Source organism: Manihot esculenta, chromosome 1 (assembly GCF_001659605.2).
Source record: "Manihot esculenta cultivar AM560-2 chromosome 1, M.esculenta_v8, whole genome shotgun sequence".
In the NCBI taxonomy this organism is placed as follows: domain Eukaryota; kingdom Viridiplantae; phylum Streptophyta; class Magnoliopsida; order Malpighiales; family Euphorbiaceae; genus Manihot; species Manihot esculenta.
The window spans coordinates 42,383,861-42,406,998 of NC_035161.2; the positions used below are offsets into that span (position 1 = coordinate 42,383,861).

A 23,138-nucleotide genomic window follows, 5' to 3' on the forward strand; every position below is an offset into this window, starting at 1 on the left:
TGGGTTTGGTGATTCCTAGCTGACAGTGGATTGAATGGAGATTATCAGGGTTAGTAATCGGTTCAAATTGAAAAAATCGATCGAATCAAATTAATTTAAAAATTTAGTTCGGTTTTTTATACATTTCAGTTCAGTTCGGTTTTTAATTTTAGAAATTTCGATTATTTCGGTTCGGTTTAGTTTTGATCAGAAAAAACCAAACCGAACCGATTAGTGATAATAATATGTTTTTTCAATAATATAGAAAAATTAAATCATATTAAGATTAAAATATTTTAATTAAATTTTAAAATATTAAAAATAAAGTGTAAAAATAAAAAAAATTATTAAAAATGAAACATATCAAACCGAACCGAATCAGACCGGTTCGGTTCGATTCGGTTTCTGACCAAAATCGGTTCAGTTCGATTTTTATAAACACTAAAATTTCGGTTTTTAGTTTATTCGGTTCGGTTCGGTTTTGAACCGAACCAACCGAATGCTCACCCCTAATTTTTTATATCCAAGCGGCAGTGATCGCAACACGTGGGTTTCTACTATTAGGATTTCTAGAGTGAAAGTGGATTGATTTGTGATTGGAATGGCATTAGGGGTGAGCATTCGGTCGGTTCGGTTCAAAACCGAACCGAACCGAAATAACTGAAAATCGAATTGTAGTATTTTACATAAATCGAATCGAACCGAATAAGAGAGATAACCGAATCAAACCGATTTGGTTCGGTTCGGTCGGTTTGATCCGTTAAACCGATTTTCAAACTTTTCATTATTCTTTTTACTCTTTTTAAATTGATTTTTAGTATTCTAAAATTTAATCTAAAAAGAGTAAAAAGAACAATCACAGTACACAAATTCAACATACAAATTTAACAATCAAACATTCAACACACAAATTCAACAATCAAACGTACACAAATTCAACAATCAACAGCAAATAACACTTGCCAAAATAACACTTGCCGACTGAGGGCTGTGGAATAAGCACTTGCCGACTGTCCGACGACGCGTGGAGAGCCGATAGAGTACAACGACCGACGCCGATGATGAATCAGTTTAGTTGAGAGGAGAGTGGAGGCACAGGTGCGAGAATCTCGCGGCGAGATGAGAGCCATGCAGAGCATAGAGATGAGAGATTGTCGACTGCCCGACGACGCGTGGAGAGCCGATAGAGAGCAACGGCCGACGCCGATGGTGAATCAGTCCAATCGAGAGGAGAGTGGAGGCACAGGCGCGAGAATCTCGCGGCGAGATGAGAGATGGAGCAGAGCACAGAGAGAGAGATGGAGCAGATGGAGCAGAGCACAGAGAGAGAGATGGAGCAGATGGAGATGAGAGATGAAGCAGAGAGCACAGAGATGAGAGGAGCACTGGCGGCACGCACGAAGAGATAGAAATCTGTTTTAGATTTAGGGCAGGGAAGGGAAGGGAAGGGAAGGGAAATAGGGAATAGGGAACTATTAAAACGACGTAATATAGGTGATTTCGGTTCTGTAACAGCCCGCTTACCGGACCATCACCGGCACTAGGATCCAGATCGGCTTAAGGCCGCCGGGACCCGTAGTAAGCCTACTGTCAACTCTGTGTACCTGATAAATCCCATACATGATCAAACTTAAGCTTCAAACTGTTACTTACTCTTTTCGATGTTATTATTATTTTTTTTTTCTTTGCTTGACTTTCTGTAACACTGAAACTTTTCTCATCAACTAAGCCTGGACTATGCATGCTCTGTCTGTATGCACTCGAAGAGTGATACCTGCTATGGTACCATACAGTAACTACAGAGATAGAGATACTACCATGCACCAAGCCTAGCTCTCATAACAACATTATCTCAAACATATATAACATAAAAGGATCATGTATAAAGGAATAACAAGCACTAGGGCCAAGCACAATTCTATAACTCAGTACATAACTTACTATTACATCATTTCTCTACATTACATAAACTCTGTACTGTACATCATTATCATGTCCACTACTCTATACTATTACATATGCCTTTTACCCTTGCTATCTCTTTCTCTTTCTCTTCTCTGAGGCCCTGTAAAATGGGGTTAGGGAGAGGGATGAGCTGCTAAAGCCCAGTGAGCGGAATCGATAAAAACATCACATTTAAAACATGTTATCTTATGATGCATCACTGCACAAACATTTCACATCTCGGATTGGACATGATCCCAAAACTCCCTCTGTCAGTGCCCGGCCCCCAAAGGAGCTCACACAGGTCTTTCACTAACTACTCATGGTGCCCGACCCTATAAGGGCTCACACAGGACTCATCCAAGGTAAATGCCCGGCCCCAAAGGGAGCTCACACAGGTCATACAAGAATGACAGACTTATGGGCTATTGAGATCGCCTCGGTTCAATCCACATATACAAGTAATAATGCAATGCATCAACTTGGTGTATACTAATGCAAAACATCCTACATAAACATGGCATTAATGATGCATGAATCATGCTAAAACAGTTCTTAACTTTTAAAATAAAGTTCTGTTCCACTCACCTCTGTCAACTGCTGAGCAGTCTCTGTAACGCTAACTCTGTGGGCCTCCTTGGTCTCTCGGGTCCGTACCTACACAGGTGGACTCAAATGAGGACCAAACTTACTTAAACATAACTCTTACTATCTCCCCAAAACCCCTCTAAAACATCATAGGCATGCATGGAAAAATGGGTAAAAGAAGGCTGGACTGGGCACCTTCGGCGGCTGGTTCGGCGGCCGAAACCTCCCTCCAGAGACGAAACTCATGCATGTTCGGCGGCACCTTCGGCGGCCGAAAGTCTCATCCAGAGACGAAACTCATGCACTTTCGGCGGCCGAACTCCCTCTTTCGGCGGCCGAAAGTCTCTTTCTCACCCAAAAGCCTAGCTTTCGGGGGCAAGGTTTGGCAGCCGAAACTGCCTCCACAAGGGGTTCGGCGGCCGAACCTTGCTTCGGCGGCCGAACCTGGATTCTCCAGAAAGGCAGAATCCGAGCACAACTCATGCTCTCAGCCTCCAAACTCCTAGCAAACACCCATAACATGCATACCAACACTTCTCAACTAACATATAACATAACTCATGCATATAGAGGCCTAAAAACTAGTTCAAGCCCCAAAAACAACAACAAAACGCATATGAGCAACATATGCTCAAACTCATGCTTATACCCCAAAACATGCCATAAACCTCTCCAAAACCTGCTAAAACTTGCTTTAAACATAAGGGGAGGTGAGGATCCATGCTTACCTCTTGAAGAACTAGAGGATTGATGATCCAAGCTTGGAGATGGGGAAAAACTCAATCAAACTCTCCAAGTGCTCAACTTTGCTTCCTTTTGCTCAAATCTCTAAAACAAAGCTCAAATCAAGTTAAAACATGCAAGATTTGAGGAAAACATGAGAAATCACACCAAGGAGAGCTTGAACCTACCTTTGACCCAAAAACAGAGTGTTTAACACTCAAGTCTCGGGCAAAAGGGGCTTTTGTAGTGGCCAACCGACTCTTCCTTCGGCGGCCTAACGTGCATGCGAAACCATGCAACTTTCGGCGGCCGAACTTCACCTTCGGCGGCCGAACCTGGCTTTTGTCCCCTTGGCCTTTTCATTTCAAAACTCGATTTTCTTAACTCAAAACATGCAAACATGATAAAAAAACACTTAAAATACATCTTAAAAACCTTTCTTATACCCTTAGGGCAAGCTCCGACATCCACGAATCCCGACTTCCAACGGAAAATCCGCCGGAACGTAGGAATTCCGATACCGGGGACTAGCCGGGTATTACATTCTCCCCCCCTTAAGAACATTCGTCCCCGAATGTTCCTCTCTAACTCAAACATACTCCAAACATAACATAAGGCACATAAAGAACAAAAGAAACTAGAACTAACCTCAAAAGAGATGGGGGTACTGTCGGAGCATAGACTCCCTTATCTCCCAGGTGCACTCTTCGATATTATGGTGGTTCCAGAGGACTTTTACCATCGGGATCTCCTTGTTCCTTAGCTTTCTGATCTGGGTGTCAATGATCCGTACTGGCTGCTCTACATACGTGAGATCACCTAGGATCTCCACATCTGGTTCGCTGAGAACCTTACTCGGATCTGACACAAACTTCCTTAGCATCGAAACATGGAAGACTGGATGGATTCTTTCCATAGACATAGGCAAATCAAGCTTATATGACACATTTCCGACCTTCTGCAAAATCTCAAAAGGTCCAATGTACCGCGGAGCCAGTTTACCTTTCCTCCCAAAACGAACCACCCCTTTCATTGGAGACACCTTCAACAAGACCAGATCCCCCTCCTCAAACTCTATGTGCTTTCTGCGAACGTCTGCATAGCTCTTCTGCCGACTAACAGCAGTCTTGAGCCTCTCTCTGATGATGGGCACCACCCTGTTTGTGATCTCCACTAACTCAGGCCCTGCTAGGGACCTTTCTCCAACCTCTTCCCAACAAACTGGTGACCTGCACTTCCTCCCATACAGAGCTTCATATGGGGCCATCCCTATGCTAGCATGATGACTATTGTTGTAGGCAAACTCTACTAAGGGTAGATGCTGCCTCCAAGAGCCGCCAAAATCTAGCACACACATTCGAAGCATATCTTCTATGGTCTGGATGGTCCTCTCTGACTGTCCGTCAGTCTGTGGATGGAAAGCAGTGCTGAAGTCTAATCTTGTGCCCATAGCCTCTTGCAGACTTCGCCAAAACCTGGAGGTAAACTGGGGTCCTCTGTCAGACACTATAGAAACAGGAGCCCCATGTAACCGCACAACTTCCTCAACATATACCTGCGCTAGCTTGTCCACAGAGTAGCCACTCCTGACAGGAATGAAGTGAGCAGATTTAGTCAGTCTATCCACAATCACCCATATGGAGTCTAGTCTGTTGGACGTCGCCGGTAACCCCACTACAAAATCCATCGCTATGTTCTCCCATTTCCATTCTGGGATCGGCAGTGGGTTAAGCATTCCAGCCGGCTTCTGGTGCTCTAGCTTCACCCTTTGACATATCTCGCAGGCTGACACAAACTGTGCCACTTCTCTCTTCATTGCTGGCCACCAATAAACTTTCTTCAGATCTTGATACATCTTGGTGGCTCCAGGGTGAATGCTATATCTCGCATTATGAGCTTCTCTCATAATGTCTCCTTTCAAACTGATGTCATCTGGTACACATAGTCGATGCCCGTATCGGAGAATCCCTTGGTCGTCGAATCTGAACTCTTCGTTCTTGCCTGACTGAACAGTCCTGGCAATCTTGATCAACGCTGGATCCTCATGTTGTTTCTGAGCCACTTGCTCCAGAAACACGGGTGTAACTTTCATCTGTGCAATCAAAGCACCTGTACCAGTTAACTCTAACTGTAGCCCTTCCTCAACTAACCTGTAGAAGTCCTTCACCACCGGCCTCCTTTCTGCTGTAATGTGAGATAAACTGCCTAGTGATTTCCGGCTTAAGGCATCGGCTACAACATTTGCCTTTCCCGGATGATACTGGATCCTGCAATCATAATCACTAAGCAATTCTACCCACCGTCTCTGCCTCAAGTTTAACTCTCTCTGACTCAGGATGTGCTGTAGGCTCTTATGATCTGTAAAGATCTCACATTTCACCCCATAGAGGTAATGCCTCCACATCTTGAGTGCAAAGATAACAGCTGCCATCTCAAGATCGTGTGTCGGATAGTTCAGCTCGTGCTTCTTCAGCTGTCTAGAAGCATACGCTATTACTCTGTCATTCTGCATTAACACACAACCTAATCCCACTCGGGACGCATCACAGAACACTGTGAAGTCTTCATCACTAGTAGGCAGAGCTAACACCGGTGCTGAAGTTAATCTTCTCTTTAACTCTTCAAAGCTCTCTTCACATTGGTCAGACCATGTGATTCTCTGGTTCTTTCTGGTTAATCTGGTCATAGGAGCCGCTATCTTAGAGAAGTCCTGAACGAACCTCCTGTAGTAGCCTGCCAAACCCAAGAAACTCTTGACCTCTGTCACTGTGGTGGGTCTAGGCCAATTGGCTACAGCTTCTATCTTCTTGGGGTCCACTGCTATACCTTGATCTGACACTACATGCCCCAAGAATGAAATGCTCCTTAGCCAGAACTCACACTTGGAGAACTTGGCATATAAACCATGCTCTCTCAAGGTCTGTAGGACTATCCTCAGATGATGGGCATGCTCCTCTGCATTCCTGGAATACACCAAGATATCATCTATGAAGACAATAACAAAGTGATCCAGGTACTCTCTGAAAACTCGGTTCATGAGATCCATGAATGCTGCAGGGGCGTTAGTCAACCCGAACGGCATCACTAAGAACTCATAATGCCCATATCTGGTCCTGAAAGCTGTCTTAGGTACATCCTCTTCCCTGATTCTCAGCTGATGATAGTCCGATCTCAGATCTATCTTAGAAAAACAACCTGCTCCTGCTAGCTGGTCGAATAGATCATCGATCCTGGGTAGAGGATACTTATTCTTGGTAGAGGATACTTATTCTTGGTAGTGACTTTGTTCAACTGCCTGTAGTCGATACAAAGTCTAAGGGATCCATCCTTTTTCTTGACAAACAACACTGGAGCACCCCAGGGTGAGGTACTTGGACGGATGAAACCCTTATCTACCAACTCCTGTAGCTGCTCTTTCAACTCCTTAAGCTCTGCTGGTGCCATCCTGTAGGGAGGAATAGAGATCGGTCTGGTACCAGGCACTAACTCGATCTCGAACTCTATTTCCCTATCAGGTGGTAGTCCTGGAAGCTCATCTGGAAACACATCTGGGAACTCTTTGACTACGGGCACTGAACTGGGGTCCCTAACCTGACTGTCTAGCTCTCTCACATGAGCTAGATACCCCTGACATCCCCTCCTGAGCAACCTACGAGCCTGTAGGGCTGATATCAGACCTCTAGGCGTGCCCCTCCTGTCTCCTCTGAAGACAAACTCAGATCCATCCTCATCTCTGAACTTAACTACCTTGTCTCTGCAGTCCAAGGTAGCACCATATGCAGATAGCCAATCCATCCCTAGAATGACGTCAAAATCTGTCAACTCTAGAACCACAAGGTCAGCTGGAAGGCATCTACCATCTATAAATACTGGACTATGTCGACAGACTGTCTCTGCCAACGATGGATCACATTTAGGGCCACTGACCCATAGGGGACACTCTAACCCAGACGTCATCAAACCCACTCTCTCTATGGCTCTGGGAGCAACAAAGGAATGCGAAGCACCAGGGTCTAACAAAACATACACCTCAGAACACCCAATGAGGAGATTACCTGACACCACGGTGTTAGAAGTGTTTGCCTCCTGCTGTGTCATCGTGAAAATCCGCGCCGGAGCTGACGGACCTCCACCTCGGGGACCCGCAGATGAAGAGGCTGACCCTCTCCCTCTGCCTCTGCCCTGCGTCATACCTGAAACTGGTGGCTGTGGCATGCTAGCTGGAGCTGTCTGCTGGGGTGGTGCCGTGAAAGATGCCTGAGGGCACTCACGAGCCATGTGTCCCTCCTGGCCACACCTGTAACATCCTGTAATCCCAAAGCGACAAACTCCTCTGTGCGCTTTCCCGCACCTATTACACACTGGAACCTCTGAACCTGAACTCATGCCACTGCCTAATCCCAGACCTGCTTTAATCTTATTCCAAAACTTATTCTTCTTCGACTTCTGCGTGGAACCACTCCACTTCTTACCACTGGAAGTTGCTGCACCCTGTGAAGAGGGATCTGACTTACCCCTACCTGGGGTCTTAGAACCAGAAGACTGTGCCGGCTGCTGTTTCACTGTACCCTGTATAATGGCACTAGCCTCCATTCTTCGTGCTAAATCCACCACGGTGTGGAAACTCTCCCTCTCGGCTGCATGGATCAAAGAGGAATACCTGGAATGCAGTTTCATAGCATACCTCCTGGCCTTTTTCTGTTCCGTATCATAGGCCTGTCCTGCATACCGCAGCAACTCCAGAAACCTGTCAGTAAACTCATCAATACTCATATCCTCTGTCTGCTTGAGCTGCTCAAACTTTATCATCTTTAGCTCTTTCGAACTATCTGGAAATGCCCATCCGGCAAACTCATTAGCAAACTCCTCCCAAGACATGTCATCCAACCTAGGGTCCACATAGACGCCAAACCATTCCTTCGCCTTCTTACATTTTAAAGTGAACCCTGCCATCTGAATGGCTCTGGTATCATCTGCCCCTAGCTCATCTGCTATCATCTTGACTGCTTTAATGTACTCAAACGGATCATCTCCTGATTGATACTTAGGAGCATCTAACTTTAGGTAATCAGTCATCTTTACCTTGCTCCTCACAGATGGGCCAGGTTGAGGTGTTTGGATAACTGGGGCTTCTGGTTGTACCACTGGTGGTGGTGGGGGAGGTGCAGAACTTTCTGGTGTAGAGTATGCTGGACTGGGGTAAAAAGGCGAGGGTGGATACATGGGATATGATGGATATGGGGGGTAATACGGTGGATAAGGCATATATGTGGGATATGGGTGAAAACTCGGATAATCCGATGTACCTCCCATCGAATATCCTGGGCCCTGTGGGTAGGGCTGATAATGGGGTGGATAATCATACCCCGAGGCCTGACCGCCTCCCTGTGATGATCCCACATCCTCCTCCATAGTGCCAACACCTAACCCTCCATCCCTTCTTGGATCCACATCCATCTCTTCCCTTGTATCACTAGATCTTCTTCTCTGTTCTGTCTCCCTCCTGCTTTCATCAAAAGACCTTCTAGGGTCCCTTGATGATCTTTCTCTGCCTGCCCTTTGGGACATAGCTCTTGGCAAAGCAGGGGGACGCCCTTCCATACCCTCATTCTCGGGCGGAGCTCCAGTCAATCTAGCGGATCGACGGGTGCCTCTCATCTTAGCTTCTGAAAACATAACATAAACTTTAGCATCATAGGATCCATGTAACAACATGAACCCGCAACTCATAACATAACATATCATAGCATATCATTAAATGCACATGCATAAAATCATGGCATAACACATCAAGACAGGACTCAACATCCTATCCTAGTGGACATGATCTTCCTATTGTGCTTGCCCTCTAAAACAACCTCTTTCCGATGTGAGATATCTCTAATCCCTGAGCATCTTAGCTCAGCACACCGTACTCTAGAGGCCCTATGCTCTGATACCAATCTGTAACAGCCCGCTTACCGGACCATCACCGGCACTAGGATCCAGATCGGCTTAAGGCCGCCGGGACCCGTAGTAAGCCTACTGTCAACTCTGTGTACCTGATAAATCCCATACATGATCAAACTTAAGCTTCAAACTGTTACTTACTCTTTTCGATGTTATTATTATTTTTTTTTCTTTGCTTGACTTTCTGTAACACTGAAACTTTTCTCATCAACTAAGCCTGGACTATGCATGCTCTGTCTGTATGCACTCGAAGAGTGATACCTGCTATGGTACCATACAGTAACTACAGAGATAGAGATACTACCATGCACCAAGCCTAGCTCTCATAACAACATTATCTCAAACATATATAACATAAAAGGATCATGTATAAAGGAATAACAAGCACTAGGGCCAAGCACAATTCTATAACTCAGTACATAACTTACTATTACATCATTTCTCTACATTACATAAACTCTGTACTGTACATCATTATCATGTCCACTACTCTATACTATTACATATGCCTTTTACCCTTGCTATCTCTTTCTCTTTCTCTTCTCTGAGGCCCTGTAAAATGGGGTTAGGGAGAGGGATGAGCTGCTAAAGCCCAGTGAGCGGAATCGATAAAAACATCACATTTAAAACATGTTATCTTATGATGCATCACTGCACAAACATTTCACATCTCGGATTGGACATGATCCCAAAACTCCCTCTGTCAGTGCCCGGCCCCCAAAGGAGCTCACACAGGTCTTTCACTAACTACTCATGGTGCCCGACCCTATAAGGGCTCACACAGGACTCATCCAAGGTAAATGCCCGGCCCCAAAGGGAGCTCACACAGGTCATACAAGAATGACAGACTTATGGGCTATTGAGATCGCCTCGGTTCAATCCACATATACAAGTAATAATGCAATGCATCAACTTGGTGTATACTAATGCAAAACATCCTACATAAACATGGCATTAATGATGCATGAATCATGCTAAAACAGTTCTTAACTTTTAAAATAAAGTTCTGTTCCACTCACCTCTGTCAACTGCTGAGCAGTCTCTGTAACGCTAACTCTGTGGGCCTCCTTGGTCTCTCGGGTCCGTACCTACACAGGTGGACTCAAATGAGGACCAAACTTACTTAAACATAACTCTTACTATCTCCCCAAAACCCCTCTAAAACATCATAGGCATGCATGGAAAAATGGGTAAAAGAAGGCTGGACTGGGCACCTTCGGCGGCTGGTTCGGCGGCCGAAACCTCCCTCCAGAGACGAAACTCATGCATGTTCGGCGGCACCTTCGGCGGCCGAAAGTCTCATCCAGAGACGAAACTCATGCACTTTCGGCGGCCGAACTCCCTCTTTCGGCGGCCGAAAGTCTCTTTCTCACCCAAAAGCCTAGCTTTCGGGGGCAAGGTTTGGCAGCCGAAACTGCCTCCACAAGGGGTTCGGCGGCCGAACCTTGCTTCGGCGGCCGAACCTGGATTCTCCAGAAAGGCAGAATCCGAGCACAACTCATGCTCTCAGCCTCCAAACTCCTAGCAAACACCCATAACATGCATACCAACACTTCTCAACTAACATATAACATAACTCATGCATATAGAGGCCTAAAAACTAGTTCAAGCCCCAAAAACAACAACAAAACGCATATGAGCAACATATGCTCAAACTCATGCTTATACCCCAAAACATGCCATAAACCTCTCCAAAACCTGCTAAAACTTGCTTTAAACATAAGGGGAGGTGAGGATCCATGCTTACCTCTTGAAGAACTAGAGGATTGATGATCCAAGCTTGGAGATGGGGAAAAACTCAATCAAACTCTCCAAGTGCTCAACTTTGCTTCCTTTTGCTCAAATCTCTAAAACAAAGCTCAAATCAAGTTAAAACATGCAAGATTTGAGGAAAACATGAGAAATCACACCAAGGAGAGCTTGAACCTACCTTTGACCCAAAAACAGAGTGTTTAACACTCAAGTCTCGGGCAAAAGGGGCTTTTGTAGTGGCCAACCGACTCTTCCTTCGGCGGCCTAACGTGCATGCGAAACCATGCAACTTTCGGCGGCCGAACTTCACCTTCGGCGGCCGAACCTGGCTTTTGTCCCCTTGGCCTTTTCATTTCAAAACTCGATTTTCTTAACTCAAAACATGCAAACATGATAAAAAAACACTTAAAATACATCTTAAAAACCTTTCTTATACCCTTAGGGCAAGCTCCGACATCCACGAATCCCGACTTCCAACGGAAAATCCGCCGGAACGTAGGAATTCCGATACCGGGGACTAGCCGGGTATTACAGGTTCGGTTCGGTCTAATCGAAATTTTTACGTCTAAAACCGAACCGAACCGAAATCACCAATTTTTTAAAAATTTTAAACCGAACCGAACCGAAAAAAAAACCGAACCAAAATTTTAAAATTAATCGGTTCGATCGGTTATTTCGATTTAAACCGAATACTGCTCAGCCCTAGATGGCATTAGTTTGATTAGTTACGATGGACCAGAGCTTTCTATTGGGCTTTGTATTTATTCCTCTATTTACACTTTTGTCTAATTAGGCCATTTTTTTGAGCGGAATGAGAATTCAAATCTATATATCACATGCAATAATATATGGCTTTTAGCTATTGGACCATCCAAGCTTAAGCCAGTTGGGCCATGCTAATAAAACTTTTTATGCGGATTTTTTTTTCTTGCTTTAAAATCGGATGATGGTGTATCATCTAGCTACCAGGTATAAGGCCGGGGCTAAAGTCGGGAAATATTTGTTTTGATAAAAAATTACTCCAATCGCTAAATGGCGACCGTCGCAGACTCATCGTCACAGGAGGGGAAGCCAAGCTTAACGCCACCTAACGAGTTCCATTCCACTATCGGATCCGAAACCCTAGAAAAAGTTTCTCCATGGATCGACTACGCAGTTCAACAAGCTCTTATCTACAAAAAGACCATCGAAGAAGCAGCTGATGATACCAATAATGTCCTTAGATCCCGCTTGGCGGAAATTCGTTCAACTTCTTCCGCTCATTTACATCAAACAATAGTAAGTTCCTAAAAATCTAGCTCACTTGCGTTTGTTAATGGTCGCTAGGAATTTTTGATTGATTGGTATATGTAGGATTATCTACAAGATTTCAAGTCTGAGCTTCTTGGTTATGAGGATATGTTTTTTCAAAGGATTAAAGGTATTCCTTCTATGAGTTTCAGTTGATAAATGTGTTTGTTTCGGTTCCTTTTTTAAAATTGTTTACTGATCTTCATATTTTGGCATGATTACTGCAGAGGGCGTCAAAATTGCGGCCTCGCATTCACTCGTTACGGGAGGGGTTGCTGCTGGCTTGGGGTTGGTTCTCCTGAAAAGTATGATCATTTTGTATATGTTAAATGTATCCATCTTTTGTGTCTCGGCAATTGCAAGCTAGATTGCTCTTTCTGATTTGCAGAAACTTGTCAATGCTGGATCAAGTTTAAGTACATGTAATAGGTATCTTCTTCTCTACTTTCTGTCTCTTATACATTTGATTTATAATTTTTCAGGGCCAAGACGCTTTTTGTACTACAATACCTTGCGCTTTTTTGTGAGTGAAGAGGTGAGCAAAACTATTCTGTCCTGCTGTTTTATGATAATTGGTTGACAACTAACTCCAGAATCCCTTAGCTTAGCTGCCATTGCTGCTAGCATTATTTATTTGCTTGCGAGTCAATCAAATTAGATCCAACGGTTTAATCTAATTTTGAAATTAAAATTATAAGTGAATCAGATTTGATTGACATGGTGTCTTTGGCTGCCTTATGTTTTTGAGAATCTGACACAGTGTAAAGCTCACAAAGATAACACACATCACACCCACAGGAGAGTGAAAATTAAGAGAAATTCTCTTTTGAGGTATTTTTATTAATCAAATATGCTTACAAGTTATTCTAGGCTATTTGTGGAGTTCTAGTTCTCCTAAACAGAATAGGAATAGTTCTCTATAATAGAAAGACTAAACAAATAAGATACCCAAGTAATATAGGAAGAAGCTAGTCCTAACTAAAGTAGGATTACAAAATAACTCCCAAATAAAGCAAAAGACATTAAAAAACTAAATTAGGAGTCATAACTAAGCTAAACAGAAATTGTAGAAGAAATAGAAATATATAGGAGATATAACTGGACAATTTCAGCATAAACTCCATATCCTTTGTGCTGAACACGTCCTGGGGCCTGTGGACTGCCTAGGCCTAGGGTGTGCTGGCCCAGGACTAGGGTTTCTGCCCTCTTCTACTTGGACATGCCCTGGGGGCTGGGGTGTGTTGGAACTCCTGCCATGCCATGGGGCATGCTGAAGTCCTTTCCAGATGCTGTTTGTCCTTTTGAACCTTTTCCCTCCCTGTGGAGTCATTGCTCAATATGATCCACCTCAAACTCATAGTATGGGACACAAAATGGGCTGTGGATGCATGCATAGATATTAGTCCTTTCATGATTGCCTAGATATGTGAATGCATTATTGCATAATTCTCATGCTAAGAGTTAATTTATGTTTGTTAAATGTTGAATTGAATGTAAATGCTCTTTTCTGGTTGCAGTCCTTACTTTCCCGAGCTGATGCTAAGGTAAAGGAATTGCGGCAGTCGATTAGCCTTCTGAAAGCTGAAAGCGAGAAGTTAGAGGTATCTTTCAGTGTTATCTTATTTCAGTTGATGATTTAGGGTCGGCAAGATAATGTCTCAACTCTCAAGTGCTTTTTTGTTGCTTTTATAATTGGTTAGGCAAACAATTTCCTTTTGATATTTGCTGTAGTTTATGAATATCTGTCTGCCAAATTGTTGATTGTTTCAAGTGCAAAGAATAAGTTGTGACATCAGTTGTGGACTTTTGCACTTTTGATATGTTCATATATTGCATATATATTTAAGAATATTATATAGAAGAGAGTTACTTTGGTGAACTATGCTTAAAGTCTGGAAGGTCGACTGTCAGGGATAAGGAGGACTAATGGGAAGGTGAAAGCTGGGTTGTTTAGCATTGTGACACAACTGCTTTTTTTTCTTTTTCTCAATAATTTCAGGTTGATAACGAGCAATTATACTGAAATATAACTGTTGTAACCTTTCCAAACACCTGCCTCCCAAAAGAAAAGGGAAATCACATGTGATGCAGTCAAGCAAGATTCAATTTGGGAACTGTGTTGATTTAATTTCCCATCATAAAATTAAGAAGCTTAGATTTCTTTTATTTGAAAATTCTATTGTTATTTAGGAATAAAAAGTTCTATTAGGTTTAGCATTTTCCTAATTAGTATTTGTGTAATATTTTCTTATTCTGAGATTCCTAATCCTAGCAGGATGCATAGTTCTACTATAAGTACCTGTGTCCTCTTTAGGTATTTAGGTAGACCTTTATTATTGATAATTTGACAATTGATAATGGAAAAAATTGATGGAAAATCTGAGATCTGTTTTTCCATCCAGTCGATTGTTCTCTTTTTGTTAATCAAAATGTTTCACCTTGACAGAAAGCCTACAGCCCTACTCAAGAAAGTAACTCTTGTAGTTCGAAAATTAAGCCTGTGGAGATGTTATTAAGCTCATTGTAAATCACCCATTCACTTTTTCTTTGTTCACTCTTGCATCAAATTATCATTTCCATCCAAGCATTCCTTGGGTTACAAACCATTACAAATGATTATTGTTTTTCAGAAGAGGGCATCATTAGCTGAACAGGAGTTGATTCGGGGAAGAACAAAACTCAGGTTTGTGAGTTAGAGGAAGGTTTGTGCAATATTCTTTTACGCAGTTCTTTGACTTTCCTGTCCAAGCTTACTGGTCTTGTTACAGACAAGCCGGAAAGCAAATTCAAGGTGTGATTCGCTCTGCTTGTAAGATCGAAAGACAAGTAGCAGGTGATGCAACTACTACATCTGGCTTGTTGTCTACATTGAACACACTGGACTTGTATGGACCTGCTCATTTTTTCTAATCAAATGTTTGTCTGTTGCATCAGGCTTAAAGGATATCCTTGGGGAATTGCCTAGCAGAGAAGCATCTAGATTCTGGTCACAAGTAAGTCTTTTTAGATTAACATTGTCTTGCGTTGCAAAAATAAATGGACTTGAACTAGTAAAATTTTGGGGTTAACATTTTGACAGTAATCACCTCCCCACCTATACTATAGTCCTTTTGTTGCCTGGGGGAAGGAACTGCTGGTAGATTTATTTTGCTAATTTAATTAATGGCTTATGCTCTTGGTCATTAGCACTTAGCAGAGCCCTGATGCTACTATTATTTATAGTTGATGCAATTGCTGGTATTCGCACTTCAATGCTATTTCTCAAATAATTTACATACGCTTATGATGGTGCATGCTAAATTACGAACATGGTTGGTCATATTGTACTTGCGCATTTGTATCAACGAATTTGCTCATACAGGACACTTTGACTTGCAGGTGTCCAGCCTTGCTTCTGAGGCAAAGCGAGAAAAGAATGCTTTGACTAAGGAAGTGACCAAAATCAGTAACTATGGAATCTCAGTCTGAAAATGCTTGCATTGCTTTTCTTTTCCATGTGCGCTCTCCTGTTTTTAAAATAACAGTTGCTTATCTAACATACAAGAGATGGATTCTCTTCTGAGAGTTGCAAGTTTCAGATTTTGAATTGTGTTAAAAGAAAAAACAAAATAATGCAAAATGATATTCATTGGCAACTATTCGTGTCGAGAAAGAAAGAGTAGGTTGTTGTGGATGGATTAACAGCAGGAGGTTGGCTAAGGCTTCTTGTTATTTTACATATATATATATATACACACATATTTCATTTTTGGAATTTTTGCTGCTTGAAAGGGGAAAAGTAAAGCCAAAAACATGGTCATTTCCCACTGTGGCTGGGGGAGCGGGAAGGGCACTATTGGGTTTTGGGTCCTGCATTTTAGAAACAAATAACCCCAGTGAAATTGAAAATTTAGTTATTTGGAAATAGAATGGACCCAAAAAAAATATTTAAATTTCAAATTAAAATAATATCTGAGATTTGTTTAATTTTATATATTTTAATTAATAATTTGTATTTTTTTAATAAATTATATTTTGAAATTTAAACGGTTTTGTATTTTAAACTATGGATTCATATAAATACAAATAATACTAAAATGGAATGCTTTGGATGCGGCTCGACCTACTAATCACCCTTGTCTTGGGCAATGTTCATGTACATCAAAATTTAAAACTTGAAATTGACTGAATTTAAAGCTAGCAAGGAGGATGGCACGTGTATCCTTGCAATAGGATTGCAATGCGCACGAACCCCTATGACAGATTACATGAAATTACAATCATATTTTCAAAGAAAATCGGAGAAAAAATGTGTAAAGGGAAGATAAGGAAAAAATTAAAAAAAAAGTCTTAAGGAATTGAATTCCAGGATAAAGTACTAATATAAAAATAATTTGATAATTTATTTAAATAAGTCGTAAAAATAAAATTTTTTTTAAGCGTTTATATTATGAAAAATTTTAATTTAAACATAAAATATTTTAAGAGGTATTTAAAAGAGAATTTAAAATTAATAAATTATATTATAAATTAAAAATTTAATACTTGACACTTAGATTCTCTCTTACACTTCAGTTACAAGTACTACCGGCAAAATATTTTTTTTTTCTTTTTTCTGTTTTTCGATCGAAGCAAATTGTATTTCAAGAGAGATAATTCTCGTATTCTAAGACACAGGAGCCTGTTTCGACTTTGAACTGACTATGGATTTGGCAGTACAATGTTACAGAATCGCACGTTATAATTATCTTCTTTAGGAAAAATTACTTTTTAGTTCATGAGGTTTAACGTAGCGATCCGAATATTTAAGTACCTCACTTTCTCTTCCGTCCAAATTTATAGTCCTTTCGTCCATTTAAACCGTTTGGTCAAAGAGTCAAAAGTAAGAGGTGATAATTTTTTTCAAAAATAGGCATTTGGATTTGGATTTTGTGATTTTGAAATAGCGGAATTTTTAATAAGGGTTAATTTTGTTAATTCACGTATCCCAAACGGCTATTTAATATTCACTTTCAGGGCTTCTGAATTATTCTTTCAAGATAATGCAATTCTATGAATTAGCAGTGCACCACTTTTTGTCACATGGCAGCGTTGCTCGTTCGACTTATGTATTCGCAGGTCGGCCAGTTCCGTTTTAGGTTGCAAAAGACGATCAATAGGCAAGCTTAAAAGAATTGCTATAAAGATGGCTCTAGAAGAAAGCTCATCATTGCATTTAAATAATCAAACTCAAAAATACTCTTCAATGCAACAACATAGGCAAGAATACGCCCTCCACAAACCCCAACTCGCACTACCAGAGACTAATGACAGAAATAACAGAATGGAAGATCCCAGCGCATCTTCAAATATACTGACCCTATTCCTCATCATTTTGGCTTTCATCTTTGACAAGCCTGATCATGTCATCAATTCGATAGTAAAGGATCACTAATGTGAATGCATTTATGGTATCATTGTTATAAAAAAGAAAAAAACAGAAAGAGGCTGCAGGTGCACCAAACGGAGGCCACAATGATCGCATCATGGACGATTGATTGGGAAGGAGCTCATCTGAGGAAGCTCTTAACACTTCAATTCATCAACGAGAGAGTCTTCAATTTTAATGTGTTTGTAATTTATCTGCTTGCTTTATTGAATAAAAGCAAAGTAGTTCTTAACACCACACTCATTAATGAGAGTGATAGAGATCATCAGTAACCAGCTACAGATGGTCAAGACACACTAACCTGATCGGGTACTTCACTTCCCCTCGTGCACTGTTCATCTTTACTGCTTGTACAGCATCTACAACCTATGAAAAAATTCAGAGCATATATTAATGGTCAAACAAACATATGTTAGTTCCTCAGAAGATCCGTCAAGAAGCTACAATCTAGTTAAACTAAAAATGCCTTAACAAGGCATATAATCATTCATGGAAAAGAATGCAGAAAATGAAATATATGACAAGGACAAAAGTTTTTGCGTTTTTGTATAATTCCATCAATAAACCAACGATGAATTCAAAAGGAAAAAAGAAACTAAGAAATATCAGGAAATAAAAATGATGGTGACAATAGTAATATCCAATAGAGCTAACAGATGCAACAAACCATAGTGGCAAATATAATACCAGCAGCAGAATATAGAGGGAAACGTAGATCTGAACAGAGTTCACCTCAGCCACAGAAAGAAGTTAATTAATTTGCAGAAAAGTGAAACAGAGATTGGATCTGCGAGTGCTAGTCAAGAAGGGGCGTCAGTTTCCTGGAAGTTCAGAGGAAATAGTGAAACAGAGATGTTTGTCGAATGTTCAGAGAGAAGAAGCCTCAGCTTGGGAGAAAGGGTCGAGAGTGCGCTTAGAGAAGGGTTTCGTGCGAGATGATGTCGTTTTGCTGTGTTTTTTATTTTTTCTTTTTTGAACCTTATCTTAGCACTAGTGCTACAAGAAACTGGAAGATATAATGGCGCTAAAATTGAAATGCTGAAAGTCTCTTTAGAGCTTAGATTTGGACCAATGTTTAAATCTCTAATACAAATTTAAAAAAATAATAATATTTGGGAATCGGGATCCTGATATACAGGTAATTGGGCAAAATTTTGTTCCGACGGAATTGACAATTAAGTGCTCCGGCCCAATATATCGGTTCATGGGCTAATGACAATGGCCCAAGTCGTTGTCAAACAGAGCAGGAAATGATCGGCAAAAACGAGCTGCCGTTTTGATTAAAAGAAAACGGTAGTTTCGAACCTTCAAATTTCAATCGACTAGCAATTTCCGCTTCCGCCATTTTTTAGCTGATTTAAAAAAAAATAATAATTATTATTAAATTCAAAAATAATTAAAATAAATAAAATATCCGAGAGCTCTCAACCGCTATTCATCCCTTGCTCCCATTAGCGATAAACCAATGGCTGCATGCTTTTCTCAGCCAATTCCCTTGAAACCGAAGACTTCCCCCAAATCCACCTCCTTCTACACTCTTAAAGTCACCTGTTCTTCTGCCACAAACCAATCCCAATCAGCTAAACAACATCTCCTCAGCCTCATCTCAGACCAAGATCGGGGCCTCAAAACCCAGAATGACCCTGAAAAGCGGGCAACAATTATCCAAGCTATCTATGCCATGGCTGAACAGGGGAAAGGTACGGTCACCACCGGTAATTCACTGTCCGCCACGTGGCGTTTGCTCTGGACGACTGAGAAAGAACAGCTCTTCATCATAGAGAAGGCGCCGTTATTTGGTACCAAAGCTGGCGACGTTTTGCAGGTGATAGATGTTGAGAAAAAGACTCTCAACAACGTGATTACTTTCCCACCCGATCGGGTCTTCTTTGTCAGGTCAAATATCGAGATTGCTTCATCTCAAAGAGTGAATTTTAGGTACTTCGTGTGTGCTAATCTCTGTTCACCTCAATCATAATCTAACTGAATTGGTAATACCATATATGGCTGGAATTCCAAATTAGTTTGTTATAATCTTTCTTTATTTGGAGATTTTATTTGGTTTTGTAACTATTTTTGTGTGGTTTTAAATGTCATGGTTCAGCAGATTTACGAGTGCTGTCCTAAGAGGGAAAAGTTGGGAAATTCCTTTGCCTCCATTTGGACAGGGCTGGTAGGGGACTCTCTTTTCTAATTTTCGTTTAAATCTGGAAGAACCAAATAAGTAATGATGATACATTAGTAAGTTAGGCAACAGACTCTGTCTTACTATTATATGATACTCTAAACATGACGAATATGAAACTCGTGATTTTGAATGGTGTTGAGTTTCTCTGACTGTTATATTAGAGATTTTATTCTCGTCTATCTCGAGCATCTTGGGCTAGAATTTTTTTATCTGAAAACATATGTTCTCGTTGGTTCTCCTAAGTGTCCCAAGTTGGTATTCAGTATGCATTAAAATTCCATTTGAAGGGCTTCTAAAGGGACAAAGAGGTTAAATTTGAAGGCATTAGCGAAGGATGGTTTATTTACTTCTGTTATGTTTTCCTACTATTGTGTGGTTAATGGTGTTATTTTATTCTGCACCGTGTAGGTTTGAGTCTGTGTACATTGATGATGATATACGGGTTGTGAAGGATATCAGGGGAGATTATTTAGTGGTTGACCGTGCGCCATATGCTTGGAAAGAATGAAGGGCAAACATTGTAGTTTGCTGCATTGTCATTCATGATTGGAATGCACTGTGAGTTCACTTACGAATAGTCGAATATGATGCACTCAACTAATAAATTGGACTACCTGGACACTCAACTAATAAATTGGACTACCAGGACATACACACTCTCTCTCTCCTGGTTGACTTGTCTGTGTTACTTTTGCTTAGGGAATACTAAATCCAGTCTAAAAGGTAGCTATACTCACCCTTCCATCCTGCATGAATGAACAATGGGGCATGAGTTTCTGTAGAAACTAGATAGTGATTTTTTCGTACACTCTCTACCTATCTACTAGGACATTTACCCAGGGGATTCCTAATAGGCTTCAAAAAGGAAGTCTTTGCCTAGATTTTGGGTCAACTTGCTTCTATTACTCTCTTTTGGTCCCCTTTATTATTTTCAATTCGTAGATGACAGTGGTATTAGGACCTACTTTCCAATTTCCAATTTGCAGTTTCTTTGTTATGCATGTTCGTTTCTCCATCATTATCCTACTGAATGTTTGCTTGTTGATTAACTTTAGTTAAAGTGATGGTATCTCAAGGACACTTTAACTAAAATTCATCAGTAATGATTCATATTCAAAGTGGTAAACTACACTGTTTGTCTTTTGCCTTTTTACGTGTGATCTTGTTTGGTCCATTCAAGTTGAAGCATGTAGAATTGGATGTTAAGGAATTCACGGAGACCTAAATTTTAGTAGCGATTCGTGGTTTAGTAATATTTTTTCTCTTTTAGGAAATTTGAGTTGGTTTAGTATTCCTAATTAGTATTCACTTGGTATTTTCTTGTTTTAGATTCCTAATCTGCATATTAATAGAACAAATAGTGCATATGTCATCTAACTATCAATAGAGCTTATTTATGATTATTATTGATAGTTTATAGGATTAATAAGAATTTTATTTCTGTTGTATAAAAGAGAATAGATGGGGGTTTTGAGAATTTCACCCTTTCCCTCGAGTTCTAGTAGTAGGGGCGGAGGAAGGAGGAGGATAAGTGGGAGTAATGCCCCCTAGCACTTCTATTATATTCTCGTATATATACAGCATTAAAAATTATTTTATTTTAGTTGTTGACCTTAAAATAATTTATATTGTTTTATTATGATATGTGTAATTTGAAATATCAGAACCCTTAGTTTCTCATCACGTATGCACTCCCCAGAGGTAGGGAGTAAGGAACTCACACTTTGGGCTGGGGGAGAAAGGGTGTTCCTCTCTAGAAGGGGAGGCGGAGACTGCAAGCGCCAACAAAAGAGATGACATAGCCTCAAAGAAAAAAGACCTAAATTGAGAGGATTTTCTTTCTTTAACGAGCTAGAGAGAGAAATATATTTTCTTTTTATTGCATAACAAACTCTTTATCTTCTGTATATGCCGTGAATACTCCATTTATATATGTGTATATGTTCCCCCATCACTCATTTTATAGCCTTCTCTGATTTTGCTTGTAGATCACTGAACTCAACACCTTTGGAGCTCCTTTGCATCCTTTAATGGCAGTAGTATCATGTATATGATTTTTACCTTTTGGCCATTATATTCCATAGTACTTTGTGGGTGCTCTCTCCTGTTAAATATGTTATATGTTGGCTTTCATGTACATGTACTGAGATTTGCTTAAGCTGTCTAAATGAGGAACTGGGGAACTTTCTGCATTTTCCCCCTATTATTGTTTGCTGTCGGTAATTTTAAATAGGGTAATTTATAACAAAGTCCCTGAGTTTTAGTAAAACTTACAATTTAGTCCCTATCATTTTAGTACTAAACAATTTAATCTCTAAAATTTCATTATGTTAACAAAATAATCCTTCTATTAAAATTCATTTTTAAATCAAACAATTTAGTTTTTTAGATTTCACTTTTTATAACAGTTTAATCCTTTTAACTTTAATAATTTATAACAATTTAGTCTTTATAATTTTAATATTTGTAACAATTTAGTCTTTTTAATTTGAGTTGATTTTTTCATTTAACAATTGATTAATGGTAAAATTAATAGGATTATTTTGTTAATACAATAAAAATTCAGAGATTAAATTATTTACTATTAAATAAGTAGGAATTAAATTGTGGGTTTTATTAAATTTCAAAAACTATAATATAAATTACCTTTTTAAATATTATTGAAAAAAGCTGAAACAATATTGTTTAGTTTATTTTGGAGCTCTCATTACTAAAATATATTAAATTTAATTTTAAAAATAATTTGATACCATCTGACTGACATATTTAACAAGGTAGTTTCATTAAATAGAAATGTAATGTTTATGACTCTAGTTGTAGTGATTTTGTAGACAGAAGTCTGTATGATTCTCTTAGAAATGCCATGAACTTGGCTAAAAGAGGAGTATGCAAACAGTAACGGCTCTTAATAATAAAATCTATGTAGTTCTGTCACGTTTTGAGCAACTGAGGCTGACGTTTTTCTCAAGCCCAACTAGAAAGCAAAACCAACTATGAACATGGGTGTTCTGGGCTGCCTTAGATTGAGCCGGCGGGGTAAAGAATCTCTATGATAGCCAAGTTGACGAAGCTCGTGCACTGCAAATTGCACGGAGGATCCATGTCAGACCCAGGGTTGCAGTAACCCAAATCCAGTGAGCCCCCACAAGCGATATAGAATCCACATGAAATGCAGGAGGTCGGCCCATCGTTCAGAAGAAAACCATTTCTGAATTCTGATAAAGTTGTGTGTGGAGGACCCTTGTAGCAATCCCTTGGATACAGGGTGTACCATAGAGGTTGGAGTACGGAATATTTCCTCGAAGCTGGTGAAGGGAC

The 23,138-nt window shown here is 40.5% G+C and overlaps 2 protein-coding genes and 1 long non-coding RNA gene across 15 annotated transcripts; 2 read left to right on the plus strand and 1 right to left on the minus strand.

Annotated features, from left to right (window-relative positions):
• The first annotated feature begins 11,880 nt into the window (after positions 1-11,880).
• Positions 11,881-15,860, plus strand: LOC110616514 (RGS1-HXK1-interacting protein 1). The gene is made up of 9 exons (XM_021758903.2): positions 11,881-12,213; positions 12,289-12,355; positions 12,453-12,530; positions 12,708-12,760; positions 13,743-13,826; positions 14,856-14,908; positions 14,994-15,058; positions 15,160-15,218; positions 15,604-15,860. The coding sequence occupies exons 1-9, from the start codon at positions 11,968-11,970 to the stop codon at positions 15,691-15,693; spliced, it is 795 nt and encodes a 264-aa protein (XP_021614595.1). The 5' UTR covers positions 11,881-11,967; the 3' UTR covers positions 15,694-15,860.
• Positions 15,861-17,399: 1,539 nt separating this feature from the next.
• Positions 17,400-18,705, minus strand: LOC110629830. 2 transcript variants are annotated; one of them, XR_002490302.2, is made up of 2 exons: positions 18,365-18,705; positions 17,400-17,998 (listed from the first exon to the last, which is right to left on the minus strand). It is a non-coding gene; the product is annotated as an uncharacterized LOC110629830 (long non-coding RNA). The 2 variants fall into 2 exon arrangements; XR_002490301.2 differs by having other exon boundaries at positions 18,320-18,705.
• A 335-nt stretch (positions 18,706-19,040) lies between these two features.
• On the plus strand, positions 19,041-22,012 carry LOC110616521 (probable plastid-lipid-associated protein 11, chloroplastic). Of its 12 annotated transcripts, none has more exons than XR_002488207.2 (4): positions 19,041-19,570; positions 19,737-19,805; positions 20,229-20,543; positions 21,809-22,012. XR_002488207.2 is itself a non-coding variant. In XM_021758924.2 (3 exons), exons 1-3 carry the CDS (start codon positions 19,098-19,100, stop codon positions 20,326-20,328), a joined length of 642 nt encoding a protein of 213 aa, XP_021614616.1. In that variant the 5' UTR covers positions 19,041-19,097; the 3' UTR covers positions 20,329-21,880. The 12 variants fall into 12 exon arrangements, 4 of the variants coding, with proteins under 4 accessions (XP_021614616.1, XP_043805926.1, XP_021614648.1 ...); XR_002488202.2 differs by having other exon boundaries at positions 20,229-20,378; XR_002488204.2 differs by having other exon boundaries at positions 21,485-21,880.
• The last annotated feature ends 1,126 nt before the right edge of the window (positions 22,013-23,138 follow it).

Bases quoted from the DNA above. Each gene is read 5' to 3' on its own strand.
- LOC110616514 (XM_021758903.2), top strand. From the start codon at position 11,968: ATGGCGACCGTCGCAGACTCATCGTCACAGGAGGGGAAGCCAAGCTTA. The intron at 12,531-12,707 runs GTATGATCATTT...ATAATTTTTCAG, and splicing joins GGGGTTGGTTCTCCTGAAAA to GGCCAAGACGCTTTTTGTAC. The intron at 14,909-14,993 runs GTTTGTGAGTTA...GTCTTGTTACAG, and splicing joins CGGGGAAGAACAAAACTCAG to ACAAGCCGGAAAGCAAATTC.
- LOC110616521 (XM_021758924.2), top strand. From the start codon at position 19,098: ATGGCTGCATGCTTTTCTCAGCCAATTCCCTTGAAACCGAAGACTTCC. The intron at 19,571-19,736 runs GTACTTCGTGTG...GTCATGGTTCAG, and splicing joins TCTCAAAGAGTGAATTTTAG to CAGATTTACGAGTGCTGTCC. The intron at 19,806-20,228 runs GTAGGGGACTCT...TGCACCGTGTAG, and splicing joins CCTCCATTTGGACAGGGCTG to GTTTGAGTCTGTGTACATTG.